This window comes from Linepithema humile, chromosome 5 (genome assembly GCF_040581485.1).
Source record: "Linepithema humile isolate Giens D197 chromosome 5, Lhum_UNIL_v1.0, whole genome shotgun sequence".
NCBI classification, from domain to species: Eukaryota; Metazoa; Arthropoda; class Insecta; order Hymenoptera; family Formicidae; genus Linepithema; species Linepithema humile.
The window spans coordinates 26,438,496-26,454,105 of record NC_090132.1 but is presented as its reverse complement, the minus strand read 5'-3'; the positions used below and the strand labels follow the sequence as shown (position 1 = coordinate 26,454,105).

General features: G+C 32.6%; 2 protein-coding genes across 4 annotated transcripts; both read left to right on the top strand.

The window, feature by feature from the left end:
* The first annotated feature begins 173 nt into the window (after positions 1-173).
* LOC137000210 (F-box only protein 21-like) lies at positions 174-5,090 on the top strand. Its single transcript, XM_067356172.1, has 6 exons — positions 174-178; positions 3,180-3,443; positions 3,594-4,047; positions 4,158-4,285; positions 4,365-4,568; positions 4,740-5,090. Coding segments are annotated over exons 1-6 (1,056 nt in total). The 3' UTR covers positions 4,741-5,090.
* Positions 5,091-6,715: 1,625 nt separating this feature from the next.
* Positions 6,716-15,123, top strand: LOC105679525 (F-box only protein 21-like). 3 transcript variants are annotated; one of them, XM_067355028.1, is made up of 7 exons: positions 6,716-7,017; positions 10,718-10,969; positions 11,212-11,475; positions 11,596-12,019; positions 12,165-12,292; positions 14,384-14,561; positions 14,859-15,123. In XM_067355028.1, exons 2-7 carry the CDS (start codon positions 10,812-10,814, stop codon positions 14,961-14,963), a joined length of 1,257 nt encoding a protein of 418 aa, XP_067211129.1. In that variant the 5' UTR covers positions 6,716-7,017; positions 10,718-10,811; the 3' UTR covers positions 14,964-15,123. The 3 variants fall into 3 exon arrangements, with proteins under 3 accessions (XP_067211129.1, XP_067211126.1, XP_067211128.1); XM_067355025.1 differs by having other exon boundaries at positions 6,718-7,017; positions 11,197-11,475; positions 14,859-15,119; XM_067355027.1 differs by lacking the exon at positions 6,716-7,017 and adding an exon at positions 8,700-9,334 and having other exon boundaries at positions 11,197-11,475; positions 14,859-15,120.
* The last annotated feature ends 487 nt before the right edge of the window (positions 15,124-15,610 follow it).

The following is a 15,610-nucleotide window of genomic DNA, read 5'->3' as shown; positions in this document are numbered from 1 at the left end:
TGTGACGCGCTCAGTGGGAATTCAACCTAATACTTTACCCATATTTTATTACAGTAAGAAATAAATTATACAAGTTTAATAACGAACATATTTGTCGTTATTGTCAACTCCACGTTCTATTTCTCGTACTTCATTGAACTTCTATGCAATGGCTACAATAATGGATTTGCCCCATGAGGTGATTAGTATCATCTTATGTGAAGAAAGCGTCAGCATTAAGGATATTGTGAGTTTCGCTCTCACATGCAAAGGGTTTAACAAGATAATCAATGACAATGTGCTTTGGCGAAAAAAATTTTATCAGAGGTATTTTTTCACATTTGTTTTTGTGTAAATTAATGTTATTTATTATATTCATGATGTAAATTTAGTGATAATTGAATTATCTGATTTCATTTGCCTTAAACAAATTTTTTAATTTTAAATTATTAAAAACAAGCTACAGAGCCAAAGCTAGATTTACGTGCTTAGTTTATTGACTTATCATAACAATTATAACAAATTATAAAGATCTAATTCTAAACGTTTCGACCATTCGGGTGTGATCATCTTCAGTAGTTATTCGTTAATTCTTACATTAAATATATAAAACATTGTTTAGGTCAATTCGGAACATATTACAATAAAAATCTTCTTACAATTCGTTACTTTTAAAAACGTTTAGATGGTAAACATTTCTTCAAAGTCATGCCCCTTCCAATAACAGCAATCCTTAAATTATTAGGAAGAAAACGATGTCGTGTTTTGCATTATTAATATACGCGATGTACTCTTAAGAACTTGAGACTTTGTGGTTGATTGCAATTATTCTAAAAAACAGTATGAACTAATGTCTACCTTTATCTTTGTATTGGTCATATTGTACTTGTTATTTATTAAAATAATTTTTACCTCAATGCATAGCAGTAACATCATGTTGTGTAGTTTTCGTGTATTTAACTTTCTTTTTTTATATATATTATTAAAAACTAAACTAAATTCAGTGTAACGAGTCAGTTTGCCTTGAATGATATTTGTTAGTCCGTATCGTCTGAGTGGACATGGCAAACTAGTTGAAGATATAATAGAGGATATAATATTCGTGTGTGAAGGAGAATCGTTGTGGGAGAGTGATCTTTAAACAGTAAACAAATTGAGAACTGGCAAATACAAGTTTGGCAGTAACTCGGTATCGCTCTGCTTATTGAGACTCGTTTTTTGCCGTTTTATGTGCAACATCTCGGAAATAAGCCTTTTACTATAAGATATTTCCTTGTCTAATATTTCCACGTTCTCCCAATCCATTTCATGGTTTTGTTCTAATCTATGACAGGAAATAACCGAAGGGGATCCCGTTCTTTTATTTATATCCGACTTGTGTTCTTTAATTCTAGTTTTTAATTTTCTCTTTGTTTGTCCCACATAACTAGTTTCACAATCATGACACGTTACCTTATATACTACATCGCATTGGCTCATGGATTCTATAATGTCTTTCCCTGTTTTTATAATTCTATTGAGTTTATTGTTACACGAAAAGACTAAATAATGATTGTATTTTTTCATGTTTCGTGTGAATTTATCAAATGTTTCTTTTATATAAGGGATCGTAAAAAAATCCCTTCTTTCATTGTTATTTTTGTTTCCATTACAAACATTATGTTAAATTTTTTAAGTCTTTCGTTAATACTATTAAAAATTAATTCCAATGGATAGCCGTTAATCAAAAGTAAGGAAATCATTTCCTCAATGTTCTTACACCAATATTGTGGGTGTGTTAACTTTAAAACTCTGTCCAGCAAGCCAATGATAACACCTTTTTTGTGTGCCATCGGATGATGCGAATAAAAACTTAAATATCTGCCCGAAAAAGTAGGTTTGTGGAACAAATCAAATTTAATTAAATTGTTTTCAGAAATTAGTTTGACATTAAGGAAATTGATATGATTATTTATTTCCTTTTCTAATGTGAATTGTAACCTGCTATGCATTGAGTTGAATGTCTCCAAAACTTCGTCTAAATGATTTTCTGGAGCCGTAAATAGTATGTCATCAACATATCTAAAATAAAACGGTAATTTGTAAGGTAGGCGTTCGATTGCTGAATTCTCCAAATCTTGTAACACAATTTCAGCTATTATGGGAGAGAGAGGAGAATTATTATTTCTTTGTAAATGAGTTGCTTGAACAATCTTCAATGTAAGTTCTAACAAATTGTTAATGTAGCAGATTATAATACATTTACATATATATACCAATATATATATATATATATATATTTATACATAGCATATTTAATTCAATTAATATTAGAATTTAACACATTGGGGTGCCAAAAATTTGTTTGTAAATGACTTTATTAAAAATAAAATACGTTGAATTTAGAACCAAATTGATACCAATTAAAAATTCTTCTAGTGGTATGGAAATGTACCGTCTAATCCATTCCCATCTGTTTTTAATACTTTCTATTGCCTTTTCAACAGGAATGTTCGTAAAAAGAGAAACAACACCCTGGTGAAAAAACATCTCATAATTTCCTAGAAAATTTTAAGAATTTTTCATAATTTTATTTTATAAAAAATTTTGAGAAAAAATTTCTTATTTATTCATATTTTTAAAATTTTATAAGTGGTTTTTATATTTATTATGTATGAAATGTAATAAATTCAATATTTGTAATTATTATATATTTTTTATAGAATTTTTAAATGTATATGTATGCGAGTATATGTTGTAATAAGGTACATTTTTCTGTATTCTATTTAACGGAATATTTCTAAAAAAATTTACGATTTATCAGCTTCCATATTTTGCCCTGCCTTTGAGTACATTTTATTTAACGGTACAAATTAACGCAAGTATATATTTCTATTCTATCTTTTTCATTGGATGTCAAACACAGAATAAAACATGTATTAACATGTATGTTAACGTGACATTCTATGTTCGATTTGTGCTAAAAATCGAACATAGAAGAATTGAGAATATTAGAGAATATTATTTACTAAATGAAATAAGTATTTAGGCTGAATATCAGCCAAATTGGAAGTGCTAGCTTTTCGGAAGTCCACCCAAATTTTTATTTCTGTTACAATAACTTCATTCAGCCTGTATAAATTTGGAAAATTATATAAAGAAACTGTAAGATATGTAAAATTGTATAACTTTGAAAAATGTATTTTTTGCTTCAATTTTAGATGGTCTCTTTTAAGAGAAGAATATGATGATGAACTACTGTACTACAAGAAAGATATTGATTTTCTAGAAGAAGTAAAAGCAGGTATAAAATCTAAGAATAAATTATGGCATTACTTGTCGCTGATGTCTAAGGAGCACTGTCATAAAGATGATTTATTTGATGTTAACTTAAAGAATTTGCATTCACTGTTAGATCCAGATAAAGGCGCATATTTTATGAATTATTATTTCTTTGTAAATGAGTTGCTTGAACAATCTTCAATGTAAGTTCTAACAAATTGTTAATGTAGCAGATTATAATACATTTACATATATATACCAATATATATATATATATATATTTATACATAGCATATTTAATTCAATTAATATTAGAATTTAAATATTAAATATAAAATATGTTTTATATATAGGGAATCTGATATGAAATATCATGCAGACACGCTTCTTTTCTACCTGCACTTCTATGGTATAAAAAACAAGTGGCACAAATTCGTGAATTATTGTAAGGTAGAACGGATTTTAGAAAACACAGTCACTATTTTGGCACAATGCGATCAATCCCATCGATCTCAAGAATATATGTCTTACATGCATGTGAGAACGTCATTGGATAATATTGCGCAGCAGGTATTGGAGTATCTTAAAAACAAATATCCTGCGCATCCAATATTTTTAATATCAGCCGAGCAATTCTCCTTTTGGAAATACAATAATATTAATGACAATCATTGGAATATCACAGAAGGAAGACAGATTTTAGAGAGTCTATGTAAAGTTTTACAAAATAAATTAGGTTTTTATTTTAATTCTAAGAAATGTGAGGGGCCTGGGGAAAGTCTTACTTCACTACACTGCTTTATGCACGTAAGTTATAAATTATAATACATTATGAATACTTAATGCTGTAAGCACAGTCCTATGTTTGTTATGTCTTAATATTAATATATTTGATTGCAATTTGTGATTTTAAACAGGATTTAGAAAATGAATGTAATACTGAAATATCTCTAGCAATAATTTTTCACTGTGTGGCGAGAAGACTTGGTGTGCGCTGCGATTTAGTATCTTTTCCATTCCGTTTCTTATGCTGGAGATCGAAATTGTAAGTATAATTTAACGTTAGCGTTTATTTTCATTCTTATCATACATATATAAGTATATACCTTTTTTATCAATTACAGTCGTACCACAAATCTTAAAGATGAAGAATGTTTTTATATTGACGTCTTGCACTTTAAATCCAGGCAGAGTATTAATGACGGTTCTATGATTATAAGTGCTACAAAAATGCATCCTATAAAATTAAAATTTTTGCGTGATGAGTTTCAGTTTGAGAAAAAGAGGAGATTTTGGTCAGGGTTGGTCAGGGTTGGTCAGGGTGTTTGGTAAGTAGTTATTTATATTTTATAACAATAAACTTAATGGACAATAATTAGTTGAAGATGCTAGCTAGTATATCCTGCATCAATATGGAACATGTTTCATTAGTAATAGGAAAAAGTAGTAAAATAAATTTACAATCTTAGCTTTGCTTATGTCATAATCTTTATTTCTAGATGACAGTTATGAGTAATGGCCGGAGCACAGACTTTTGCATAAAGCATAACGCATAAGCATAAGGAAATTGATTGGTCCATTTCCTTATGCATTTGTTTATGCTTATATATAGACCAATCAATTTCCTTATGCTTATGCGTTATGCTTTATGTAAAAGCTTGTGCTCTCGGCTTAAGTATTGGAATGCTGAAGTAATAAAAATCAAAAGAATAAACAAGAATACATGTAAACTTATATTGGGGTCGGCATTGGAATTAAAGCGCCGAAAAGTACGAATGGAAGAGTATTTAATGACCTATGTGAACTTGGTACCCGACTTTTAATAAAGTTGTCAATATATAAAATGATAATACTTTGTTTGTAATTGTTTGTAGTAAAAATATTTTTGTTTGTAGTTCAACCCATTAGCAAAAAAAAATGTTTATTGACAGTCACCCGACTTTAAGATAAAAAAAATCGTTAATATATCTTGATTCAGAATTGTTTGTAGTTGTTTATAGTGATTTTGCTTTCGTTTGTAGTTGCATCGGGTGTTTACGATAATTCAAGTTCGAGTTAGTTTCACTAGAACCGAAAAATGAGATATACATAACCATCTAGAACCTTTATGATTCATGACAACTCGACGCTGTCTTGTATTGCTTGAGTTAAATTCATTAAATTTGTTGAGTTTAATAAATATAATTATATACATATATATATAATTATATCTATTAAAGAGGTATACCAACATACAAACCAACATTATTTGTTTCTTTCATAGACTGATTTGCAGTTGACATTTTTTTATTACAATAAAATTTGCTCTATAAACTCAACAAATTCAATTAATTTAACTCAAGCAATACAAGACAGCGTCGAGTTGTCATAAATCATAAAGATTCTAGATGGTTATGTCTATTTCATTTTTCGGTCCTAGTGAAACTAACTCGAATTTGAATTATCGTAAACACCCTCAAGCAATACAAGACAGCGTCGAGTTGTCATAAATCATAAAGGTTCTAGATGGTTATGTCTATCTCATTTTTTGGTCCTAGTGAAACTAACTCGAACTTGAATTATCGTAAACACCCATCGTTACTTAAAATCATTTCAGCTATTTTACTGGCTTTACTGCTGGGAGAAACGAAACGCAGCACCAGTAAATTTTACTGCTGCCAACTGACCTATTTTCACTGGTCGTAACCAAACCTATTTTCAAACACAATGTAGATATGTAGTCTATAAAAACTGTAAAATTATTTGCGTAGTTATATACTAATTATATAACAATAATATTAGTAGTTTTATACTAATTATCATAAAATTTATTAAATTGTAAAGTTATAAATAGTAATATGTTTTATTTGAAAGACTGGAAAGTCATTAAACGATCGAAGCATTGCACAAGAACATGAATATTGTGGGTTGTGACGATTGTGACCAAGAAGTCATATCACCAGGGGGTTGCTTTTGTATCATGCAATGTAGTGAAAATTACAAAAGTGAGCAAATGTGTGGATCAGTAAGATCATAGATACTTTAATAAATTTTTAGAATAAGAAAAAAATAAAGAGTAAGTTGAACCGAAATTAAAGTTAATCTACATTGGAGGAAATGAGCATTATCAATAGGTCTGTTCTTTATAGCTGAACTAGCTGCACTAGTTCAGAGTTTATCTTTTTCCCTCCATATTGGAAGAAAAAAGATAAACTCTGAACTAGTGCAGCCAGTTCAGCTATATAGAACAGACCTAATGCAAGCGTCACTTTCGCGCGCAGCGACTACTTGGGGTGAGTTCCACTTGGCGATCGCAACGCTCCTAGAATCATTTTATCCTCGTTTAACTTTCGATGAAAAACAAGGATAAAATGATTCTAGGAGCGTTGTGATCGCCAAATGGAACTCACCCTTGATCAGCAATTGGCTATCTAGCTCGATACTAGCGCTAACGCAGGTGCTAGCGTGTATTAAGTTAAGCGAAACGTTCGGATTGGCTGATAGCGTTTTCGAATAAACGGGGTTTGAACGATCTAGAGTTGATCAATCACTATTTTACTATAAATGCAAGTCTTTCATTGGTGGAGAGGTTGCAATGACGTCATTAACCAATCTTGGGTCGTTCAAATCCTGTATAATCGAAAACGCTATGAGTATGAGATGATGAGCTTCGATGCGTTGAGCGGGTGCATTCCGTCGGCAAGCGTGCGTGCAACTGCATGTATACGTGTAACGGACCAGTTCCAGCGTGTGCACGTGTGCTTCGATCGTGGATCTGATTATTTGAAACAATAAGCAGTAAGTTCATTAAATGTTTTTAATATTTTTTAATAATAATTAATACTTTTATAACGCGGTTATAAACGGATCAAATCAATTTTATAGAAGTTAGATCTTTTATATTTAATGTCCAATTATATCAGGAACCGATAAGTAGACGCAGGTGGAGAAATAAGGGAAGACATACACATAACGTTAGTCGTATAACGTGATATTTTAGATTGGAGTGTACTGGGGCATGCGACGCGAACGATCTTATGTATCATATACCAAGTCTACAATTTACAAAAGTACAATGCGTTATACATATTCGTCTGCGTATATGAATTGTACGTTGTACTGTTGTAAAATAGAGACCGTATACCATATAATACACAGCACGTGTGTTGGCTTCCCTCATTTTTCCACCTGTGCTACTTAACCATTCGGTTCCTGACGTAATCGGGTATTAACTATAAGAGATCTGGCTTCTATAAAATTGCCAATACTTTTAGAACCATTCTACAATGCATCGCAATGCCTTGTATTATCAGAAATAACCAGAAATAGCACTTTTTAATTAGTAATTGCCATCCTTTGCGATGGGACATTTGCGACGCATTCTAGAATGATCCTTAGGGATTAAGGGATTAATCTCATTACTAGAAATTTCCCATTACAGTCAGTAATAATAATAATAATAATAATATAACGGGGGGGGGGGGCGTTTCTCTTTCGAATCACCGCCCGCAACACCCAGACATTGTCCATTGCATGGTGGAAAGAAACCAAGATCTATAGAGAGAAGGTTACCTCAGGCAAACCGGTTGTGGACGAGGGACGATGAAGTAAGGGGGGAGCTAGAAACAGCTTGACGGCGAGGGGCGACGAAGTAAGGGGGGAGCTAGAAACAGCTTGTAGGCGAGGGGCGACGAAGGAAGGGGAGTGCATGATGATCTCATCGACAAACAGTAGCTGTCTCTCTCTTTCAAAGTTCTTCCTTTTCTAACTGTTTCTAACTCTGTACGCATTAAATTTTATAATATTGCCAAAAAAAATCACAAGCACGTAGGTGATAAGAGGAAAGATAAAGATAATCAAAGAAGAGTCGCCAATTAATATAAAAAAATTATTAATTAATTTAACGCAATTCACAGATTAATACAACATATATATATAGATGTATTTTTATTATTATAGATACTTATAAAATTTTATAATCACAATATTGCCGCATATTTAATGATCCCTAATATATACCCCATCATATTTGTTTTAAAGAATTATTTTAAGATTTCAACAGAAACATTTCAAAAATATTTTATTAGTAAATATTTGAAAATTGTTAACACTTTGTAAATTTTATCATATAAATATTCACATTTACAATGTTGAAACATATATTACAATTTCATTATTTAAGTTTGTATCATAATAAATTTGTGTATAATGCTTTTTATATTACCCTAGAATTGTACTTACATTTATGAATTTCACAGTTACAATTTCTTGACAATTTTTGAGGTTTTTACAATTAAATATAAAAAATAAATCTTTTTATAGTATTTTTTTTTGTAAATAATGCATATAAACAGTAAATATTATTTTAAAAATAATTTTTAAATATGTACTATTTTTTCTTTTATTTTACTACTTTACAAATAATGTTTTTTGTGTATATCCCCAAATTATATTTTATTTTCATTGATATTACAGTCTAAATACGAGTACAAAGCAATTTGTATTACAAATGCATCTGTTGCAGCAATATTTAACATTATAAACGTTAAATATCTACCGCTATAATTTGCAATATATGTAATTTATAGCGCCTTTCTAATTTACTTTTCAATTTTTATTATGCAATTTCCAGTGCTATCAATATTTTACAAAATAAAAGTATTTTTTCGATAAAAACTCAAAGCATTTCTATATTAAAGGAGCGAGAGAAAAAACACTAAAGCGTGCGAGAGAGACAGCTACTGTTTGACGATGAGATCATCATTGCCCCTCTTGCCGCTCGCCCCGCTCAGCATTTGCCCCTCTTGCCGCTCGCCCCGCACAGCATTAGCCCCTCTTGCCCCTCGTCCCTCTTTGCGCATGAGGTAACCTTCTCTCTATAGATCTTGGAAAGAAACAAGGTGAGTTATTCTCGTGGTTGCGCAGTAGTCTAAAGGTAGTGGGGAGCGGACAGCCAATCATAGGGGGCCCATTTCATGAAAATTCAGTATGGCTGATGGCTGATGACATGCTTTATTAACGTATATAAAGTGTATACTGTGTTCCTCTTAAAAAAATATATAGTGTTCGTGCAGAGAGTTTTCTTAAATTTGGAAAAGACCGATGTGACCGTCGTGTAAGTAATAAATGAATATATAATATGAAGATTTGTTTAGAGTTTGGTGTAATATGTAATATTATGTGACTTTATCTTTGTAGACAGTATGCCGACCTGTTGCATTAAAAATTGTAATAGTCGCAGTATTTATTTATTTACAATACTGTTTTGATTTTTTAATCAACTGTGAACGTTTGAATTTTGCGCGCATAAAATGGGTCCCCTGTGATTGGTTGACAAGCAAGTCCCCCAACTCTTTGCCGCCATTATGCGCAATAACTCACCTTGTTTCTTTCCACCATGGTCCATTGTGCCTCCCCTCATAAACTTACTCATGAGAGACCTGTTTTTCTCCAAAAGAGAATCAGATTTCTCACCGGCAGCTTCCTGATCTGCTCGGGCCCAAGTAGTGCTGAGCCCAGCATCTTATGTCTCAACCCTGCCTGTGCAGGACAGTCGCTGAGCACATGAAGGCTTGTTTCCTCGTCGTCTCCACATGCCCTACACTTGGATGTATCGCTATGCCCAAGCTTGTACATGTGGTAGTTTAAGGTGCCATGACTCGTCAGTACGTGTGCCGCTGTCCTGGCATCTCTCCTACTCAAAGCCCTTATGCTCCAAGCCAGCTCCCTATTAGGAGCTCTTTATCTCCCATCAGAGCTCTAGCCTGTCTGCATTTGGACTCAGATTCCACTCTTCAGTGTCTTAGATGTTCTCTGCGGAGCCATTCTTTGATCCTCCCCCTTCCTAAACAAAAGGGGATTCCCAGAGCCGGCCCCGGTTCTACCATCGTTAATTCTGAACCCGCTTTTGCCAGCTGGTCCGCACATTCATTACCCTGGATGCCCGAGTGACCCGGCACCCAGGTAACGGTTACTTCTCTCTCTCTCGCCAGTTCGTTCAGAACGCACCTGCACTCCCGAATCAACCGCGACGTTATTGTCTGAGCCCCCAGCGCCTTAATGGCTGCCTGGCTGTCCGTACAAATCCTGATGTGCCCCCCCGCCTCTACCCTACTCCGCACGGTCTAAGCACAGCTTAGGATAGCCACAATCTCCGCTTGGAATACCGTGGCATAACTGTCGAGAGAAATGCACTCCTTCCATCCCTCTCGACTGCCAAAGAAGCCGGCCCCGGAGCCCGTGTCCGTCTTGGAGCCGTCCGTATACCAGACATCTCCTCCACACAGCCCCTAAGTTTCCACCTTTCTTTTCCCACTCCTCCGGCCTCGGTATATGCACTTTAAGCGCCTATCAGAAACCCGAATAATAGGTATTCTGTCCTGTCGCATCTCGAATATCGGATCCAGCAAAATGTCTTCCGGCAGCCTTGTATGCCGGGCTCCCTTCTTCCATTTTAGTTCGCTACAGTCAGTAATACTTTACCCATTTTTTATTACAGTAAGAAATAAATTATACAAGTTTAATAACGAACATATTTGCCGTTATTGTGAACTCCACGTTCTATCTCTCGTACTTCATCGAACTTCTATGCAATGGCTACAATAATGGATTTGCCCTATGGGGTGATTAGTATCATCTTATGTGATGAGAGCATCGGCATTATGGACACTCTGAATTTCGCTCTCACATGCAAGGGGTTTAACAAGATAATCAATGACAATGTGCTTTGGCGAATAAAATTTTATCAGAGGTATTTTTTCACATTTGTTCTTGTCAAAACTAGTGTTGTTCATTATTTCATGATGTAAATTTAGTGATAAGTGAATTATCTTATTTCATTTGCCTTGAACAATTGTTTTTTAATTTATTTAAAATTTGACATATATAGTAACTTTGTTTTAAAATTTTCATTTCTGTTACAATAACTTCATCTAGATTGTATAATTTTGAAAAATGTATTTTTTGTTTTCATTTCAGATTGCTATTTTTCAGAAAAGATATTGAAAAATGTTTTGGCATAGAAGATATAGATTTTCTAAAACAATTAAGAGCAATAAGTATAAATTCTAAGAAAGAATTAGAGCATTACGTATCACTGGTATACAAGAAGCAATATTACAAAAAAGCAATACATCATAATTTATTTGATGATTTAATGTGTTTTCAAATAGTTATGCATTCAAATCATACCGCATCTTTTATAAATTATTATTTCTCTATACATGAGCTAATAAAGTTGCTTGTACAACATTCAATGTAAGTTTTTGAAAAATTGTTAATATAGCAGATTATAATATATTTATATACAATATAGCATATTTAATTCAATAAATATTAGAATTTAAATATTAAATATAATATATGTTTTATGTATAGGGAATACAATATAAGACAAGGACAGAATCTTCTTTCATACCTGCAGTTTTATCGTTTAAGGAATGTGTGGGACAAATTCATGAATTATCCTAAACAACAACAAATTTTAGAAGACGCAGCCGTTATTTTAGTACATCTCTATCAACCTCTAAATTTTTTGTCTAGCAGGAGTGTGAGAAGGTCATTGGATAACATTGCACAACATGTATTGGAATATCTTAAAAACGAATGTCCTACACATTCAATATTCTCAATATCAGCCGAGCAGTTTTCGTTTTGGAAATACAATAATATCGATGACAATCATTGGAATAATACAGAAGCAAGACAGATTTTAGAGAGTCTATGTAAAGTTTTACACAATAAATTAGGTTTTCGGGAAAACTCAATTTTGAGAAAGTTTGAGAAATGTTGGGGGCCTGAGGTAAGATTTATTCCAGAATATTCCTTTATTATAGATTACATAAATTATAAATTATAATACATTATGAATAATGCTATAAGCACAGTTCTATACTTGTTATGTCTTAATATTAATATATTTTTTTGTAATTTCTGATTTTAAACAGATTTTAAAAAATGAATTTCGTATTGGACTACCCCTGGGAATAATATATCACGGTGTGGCGAGGAGACTTGGTGTACGCTGCGATTTAGTACATTCTCCATTCCATTTCTTATGTTGGAAACTGAAATAGTAAGTATAATTTTAACACTAGCCTAATCTTTCATATCGTATATGTGTAGATACGTATATATATATATATATATAAATATATATATATATATATATACACAAGTTGTCCGATAATTGCTGAATCACCTTTTGGGTGCAGATAGAGCGGGTTAAATCGAGTAGAAAAGTCCTCTACCGTTTTGCGATTTTCGCAATAATTAATGAGAAATTAATTAAAGAAGATTGGCTAATTTGCGCGAATCTAAGCGCGCGGTGAGAAGAGAGAGCCCATTGTTGCGTGGTCGCTAGGATCTAGCTTTTCGCACCGCTCGTATGTTGCCGTTGACCAGTGATGCAAATTCGAGCCGGCCAGCACCAGGGCTCCGTGCGCACACGTACGTGTGACGTAGCGATTCTCGCTTGCGTGCATGCTTCCCCTACCACGGAGTCCTGGTGCTGGCCGGCTCGAGTTTGCATCACTGCCGTTGACATTTGTGAAACGCTCCTCCCAACGCTTCATTGCGCGCCTAGTAACAAAATAACAGTGGGCTGTACCGCCACGGGTCTCTTCTCGCCGCGCGCTTAAACCATATATATAATACTCCTATATTGCTAACATAGCATCTTTTCCGTAAGTGGAACGTGTCCCAAAAAAGAGAGACAGAAGAACATGAAAATTGGTACTTTGATCATTGTGCGCATGCATGGTAGGTGGCGGGTTTTTCAAATACCTTTCATACGTTAAAAATAACACTTTATATTTATGAGAAAAATCTGTAAAAATATTTACAATCATGTGTAAAATATTTATTTATATATATATAGGTACATCTAATGTGTTATTGTATACATATATATATTATTACAAAATTAAAATAATTCAATTTATTTTAATTTATTAGACAAATATAAAGTAATAATAATATTTTTTAAAATTTAAAACAATATTAAAATACTATTAAAATAATATTTTTTTAAATTTTTTATAGGTTATGAAATAATAAGAATGATAATAATAATCATATTTTTTTTTATTACAATTTTTTAAACAATATTAATTTATTAAACTTACTTCGTAAATATTGATCTTTTTCTAACATTTGTTTTGATTCATGAAATAATCTAACGTTAATGTATAAATCAATTACATATTTGCATAATTGCACTCTGTGATTATCAAATATGTCTTGTGTCATGACATGATTATTCATAATATCATTATCGCGAATGGTATCCCAATATGATTAAAACTTTTAATTTAATCATTTATGTGTTTTTTTATTGGCTGAGATAAAAATTACACGCATGCGCTTATGGAGGTAAGTACCCATTAGAAAAAGAGGTAAAACATATGTCTGCGCCGTGGTTATGGAACCACTGTTCTCGCTCTGTTAGCAATGGGCTTGTTCGTTTTAGCTACACTGGGGCTGCTCTGGGTCTGCTCTACACAGGATAATACAGGACAGATAAATAGTTTGTCCTGTATTATCTTGTTTAGAGCAGACCCAGAGCTGCCCCAGTGCAGCTAAAACGAACAAGCCCAATATAGAAGTATTACATATATGGCTTAAACCAGTGTTGCGATATAGGACCGGTTGTATGCGCATGTGCGGTGATGGAGATCCAGTGCCGTTATATGTGTGTGTTGACCGTATGGCGAGACGTTTTGACATGAAAAGGTTAGGTGACTACAAATAAGGTAAGATTTATTTATTTACAAGCATGGAATCTACGGAGCCAGCAGCTAAAAATCAAGAAGTAGAAAATTTCAATCAATTTCAAAAAATTTTGAAATATTTTTAATGTAGCGGGGTAACGGTGCCTTGTTTAACTTGTATGAGACACTGTACTGACGCCGTATTGCCGCACATGCGCATACAACCGGTCCCATATCGCAACACTGGCTTAAACTCGCGAAAATTGGTAGATATTTTTTAATTAATTCCTTATTAATTATTGTGAAAATCGCAAAATGGTAGAGGACTCTTCTACTCGATTTAACCCGTTCTACCTACACCCGAGAGGTGATTCAGCAATTACCGGACACCCTGTATATTCTTTTTTTGTGTGTTACGCGCGCGCGTGTGTGCGTGTCCTTTTTATCACTTGCAGTTCCAACGCAAATCTTAAAGATGAAGAACATTTTTATATTGACGTGCTACACTGTGATTCCTTTCCGAATAAATACTGTAAGATTGAGGATTCTATTATTGATCTTACAAAAATGGAGCCAAAAGTATTGAAATTATTGCATGATGACTTTAAATATCAGAGGATACATTTTTTAGAGGTAAATGTTATTTAAATTTTATAACTATAAACTTAATAGATAACAATTAGTAGGAGATGCTAGCTAATATGTGCTACATCAGTACATGGAACATGTTTCATTAGTAATAGAAAAAAGTAGTATAATAAATTTGCAATCTTAGCTTTGCTTATGTCATAATCTTTATTTCTGAATGATGGTAAGAAAGAGTAATTATTTTAATGTATCCGTGAGAAGGGATACTAAAGCAATAAAAACCGAAAGTACAAATAAGAATGAATGTAAAATTGTAACGCAATGATCGTTTCTGGATTTAAGGTGCCTGAAAAATTTGAAGGAAACGCATTTAATGACGCAGATGTCGCAGATGACATAAATGTATCAAACTACATCAAACGAATTTATCCAATTGCAGAGTTATAAATATGTGTAAATAAATGTAAATGTGTGTATAACATACACACGTAAATTTATAAATAAATGGAATAAAATGTAAATAAACAATTTTTTTTATTCTTCAAAAATTTTCTTATTTTTTTATAACATTATTTTCTTATACTATGCGGCAAAAAATTTGTCAGAATGAATAGTGTAGCGTTTTCGATTGAAGCGTGTTCGATCCCAGACCCAATATTCATTTCATTGTCTCCGTCAATAAAATACTTGAATTCATATAGCGTTTTTGATTGAACGGATTTTGGTCGACCCAAGGTTGATTAATCACTATTTTACTAAGAATTTAAGTCTTTTATTGGTAAAGGCAATGAAATGACGTCATTAATCAATCGAAAATCTGGTCAATCAAAAACGCTAATAGTAAAATAGTGACTAATTGATTCAAGATGGATCAAAGACGCTTTATTCGAAAACGCTGTTAGTATGACGTTTATATAAAATTTTAAAAAATCCAAATTTCTATTGCATAAACATGTGTGTGTGCGTTTGTGTATATATCTTTTTATACCAAAGTAACTTGTATCTTTAATAAATTTAAACATTTTAATAAACTTGTATCTTTAATAAATAAATATACATTTTATGCATTGAATTAGTCCACTTTTAATTATGTA

Bases quoted from the DNA above. Each gene is read 5' to 3' on its own strand.
- LOC137000210 (XM_067356172.1), top strand. The intron at 3,444-3,593 runs GTAAGTTCTAAC...TTTTATATATAG, and splicing joins TTGCTTGAACAATCTTCAAT to GGAATCTGATATGAAATATC. The intron at 4,048-4,157 runs GTAAGTTATAAA...GATTTTAAACAG, and splicing joins CACTACACTGCTTTATGCAC to GATTTAGAAAATGAATGTAA.
- LOC105679525 (XM_067355027.1), top strand. From the start codon at position 10,812: ATGGCTACAATAATGGATTTGCCCTATGGGGTGATTAGTATCATCTTA. The intron at 10,970-11,196 runs GTATTTTTTCAC...TTTTCATTTCAG, and splicing joins CGAATAAAATTTTATCAGAG to ATTGCTATTTTTCAGAAAAG. The intron at 12,020-12,164 runs GTAAGATTTATT...GATTTTAAACAG, and splicing joins AGAAATGTTGGGGGCCTGAG to ATTTTAAAAAATGAATTTCG.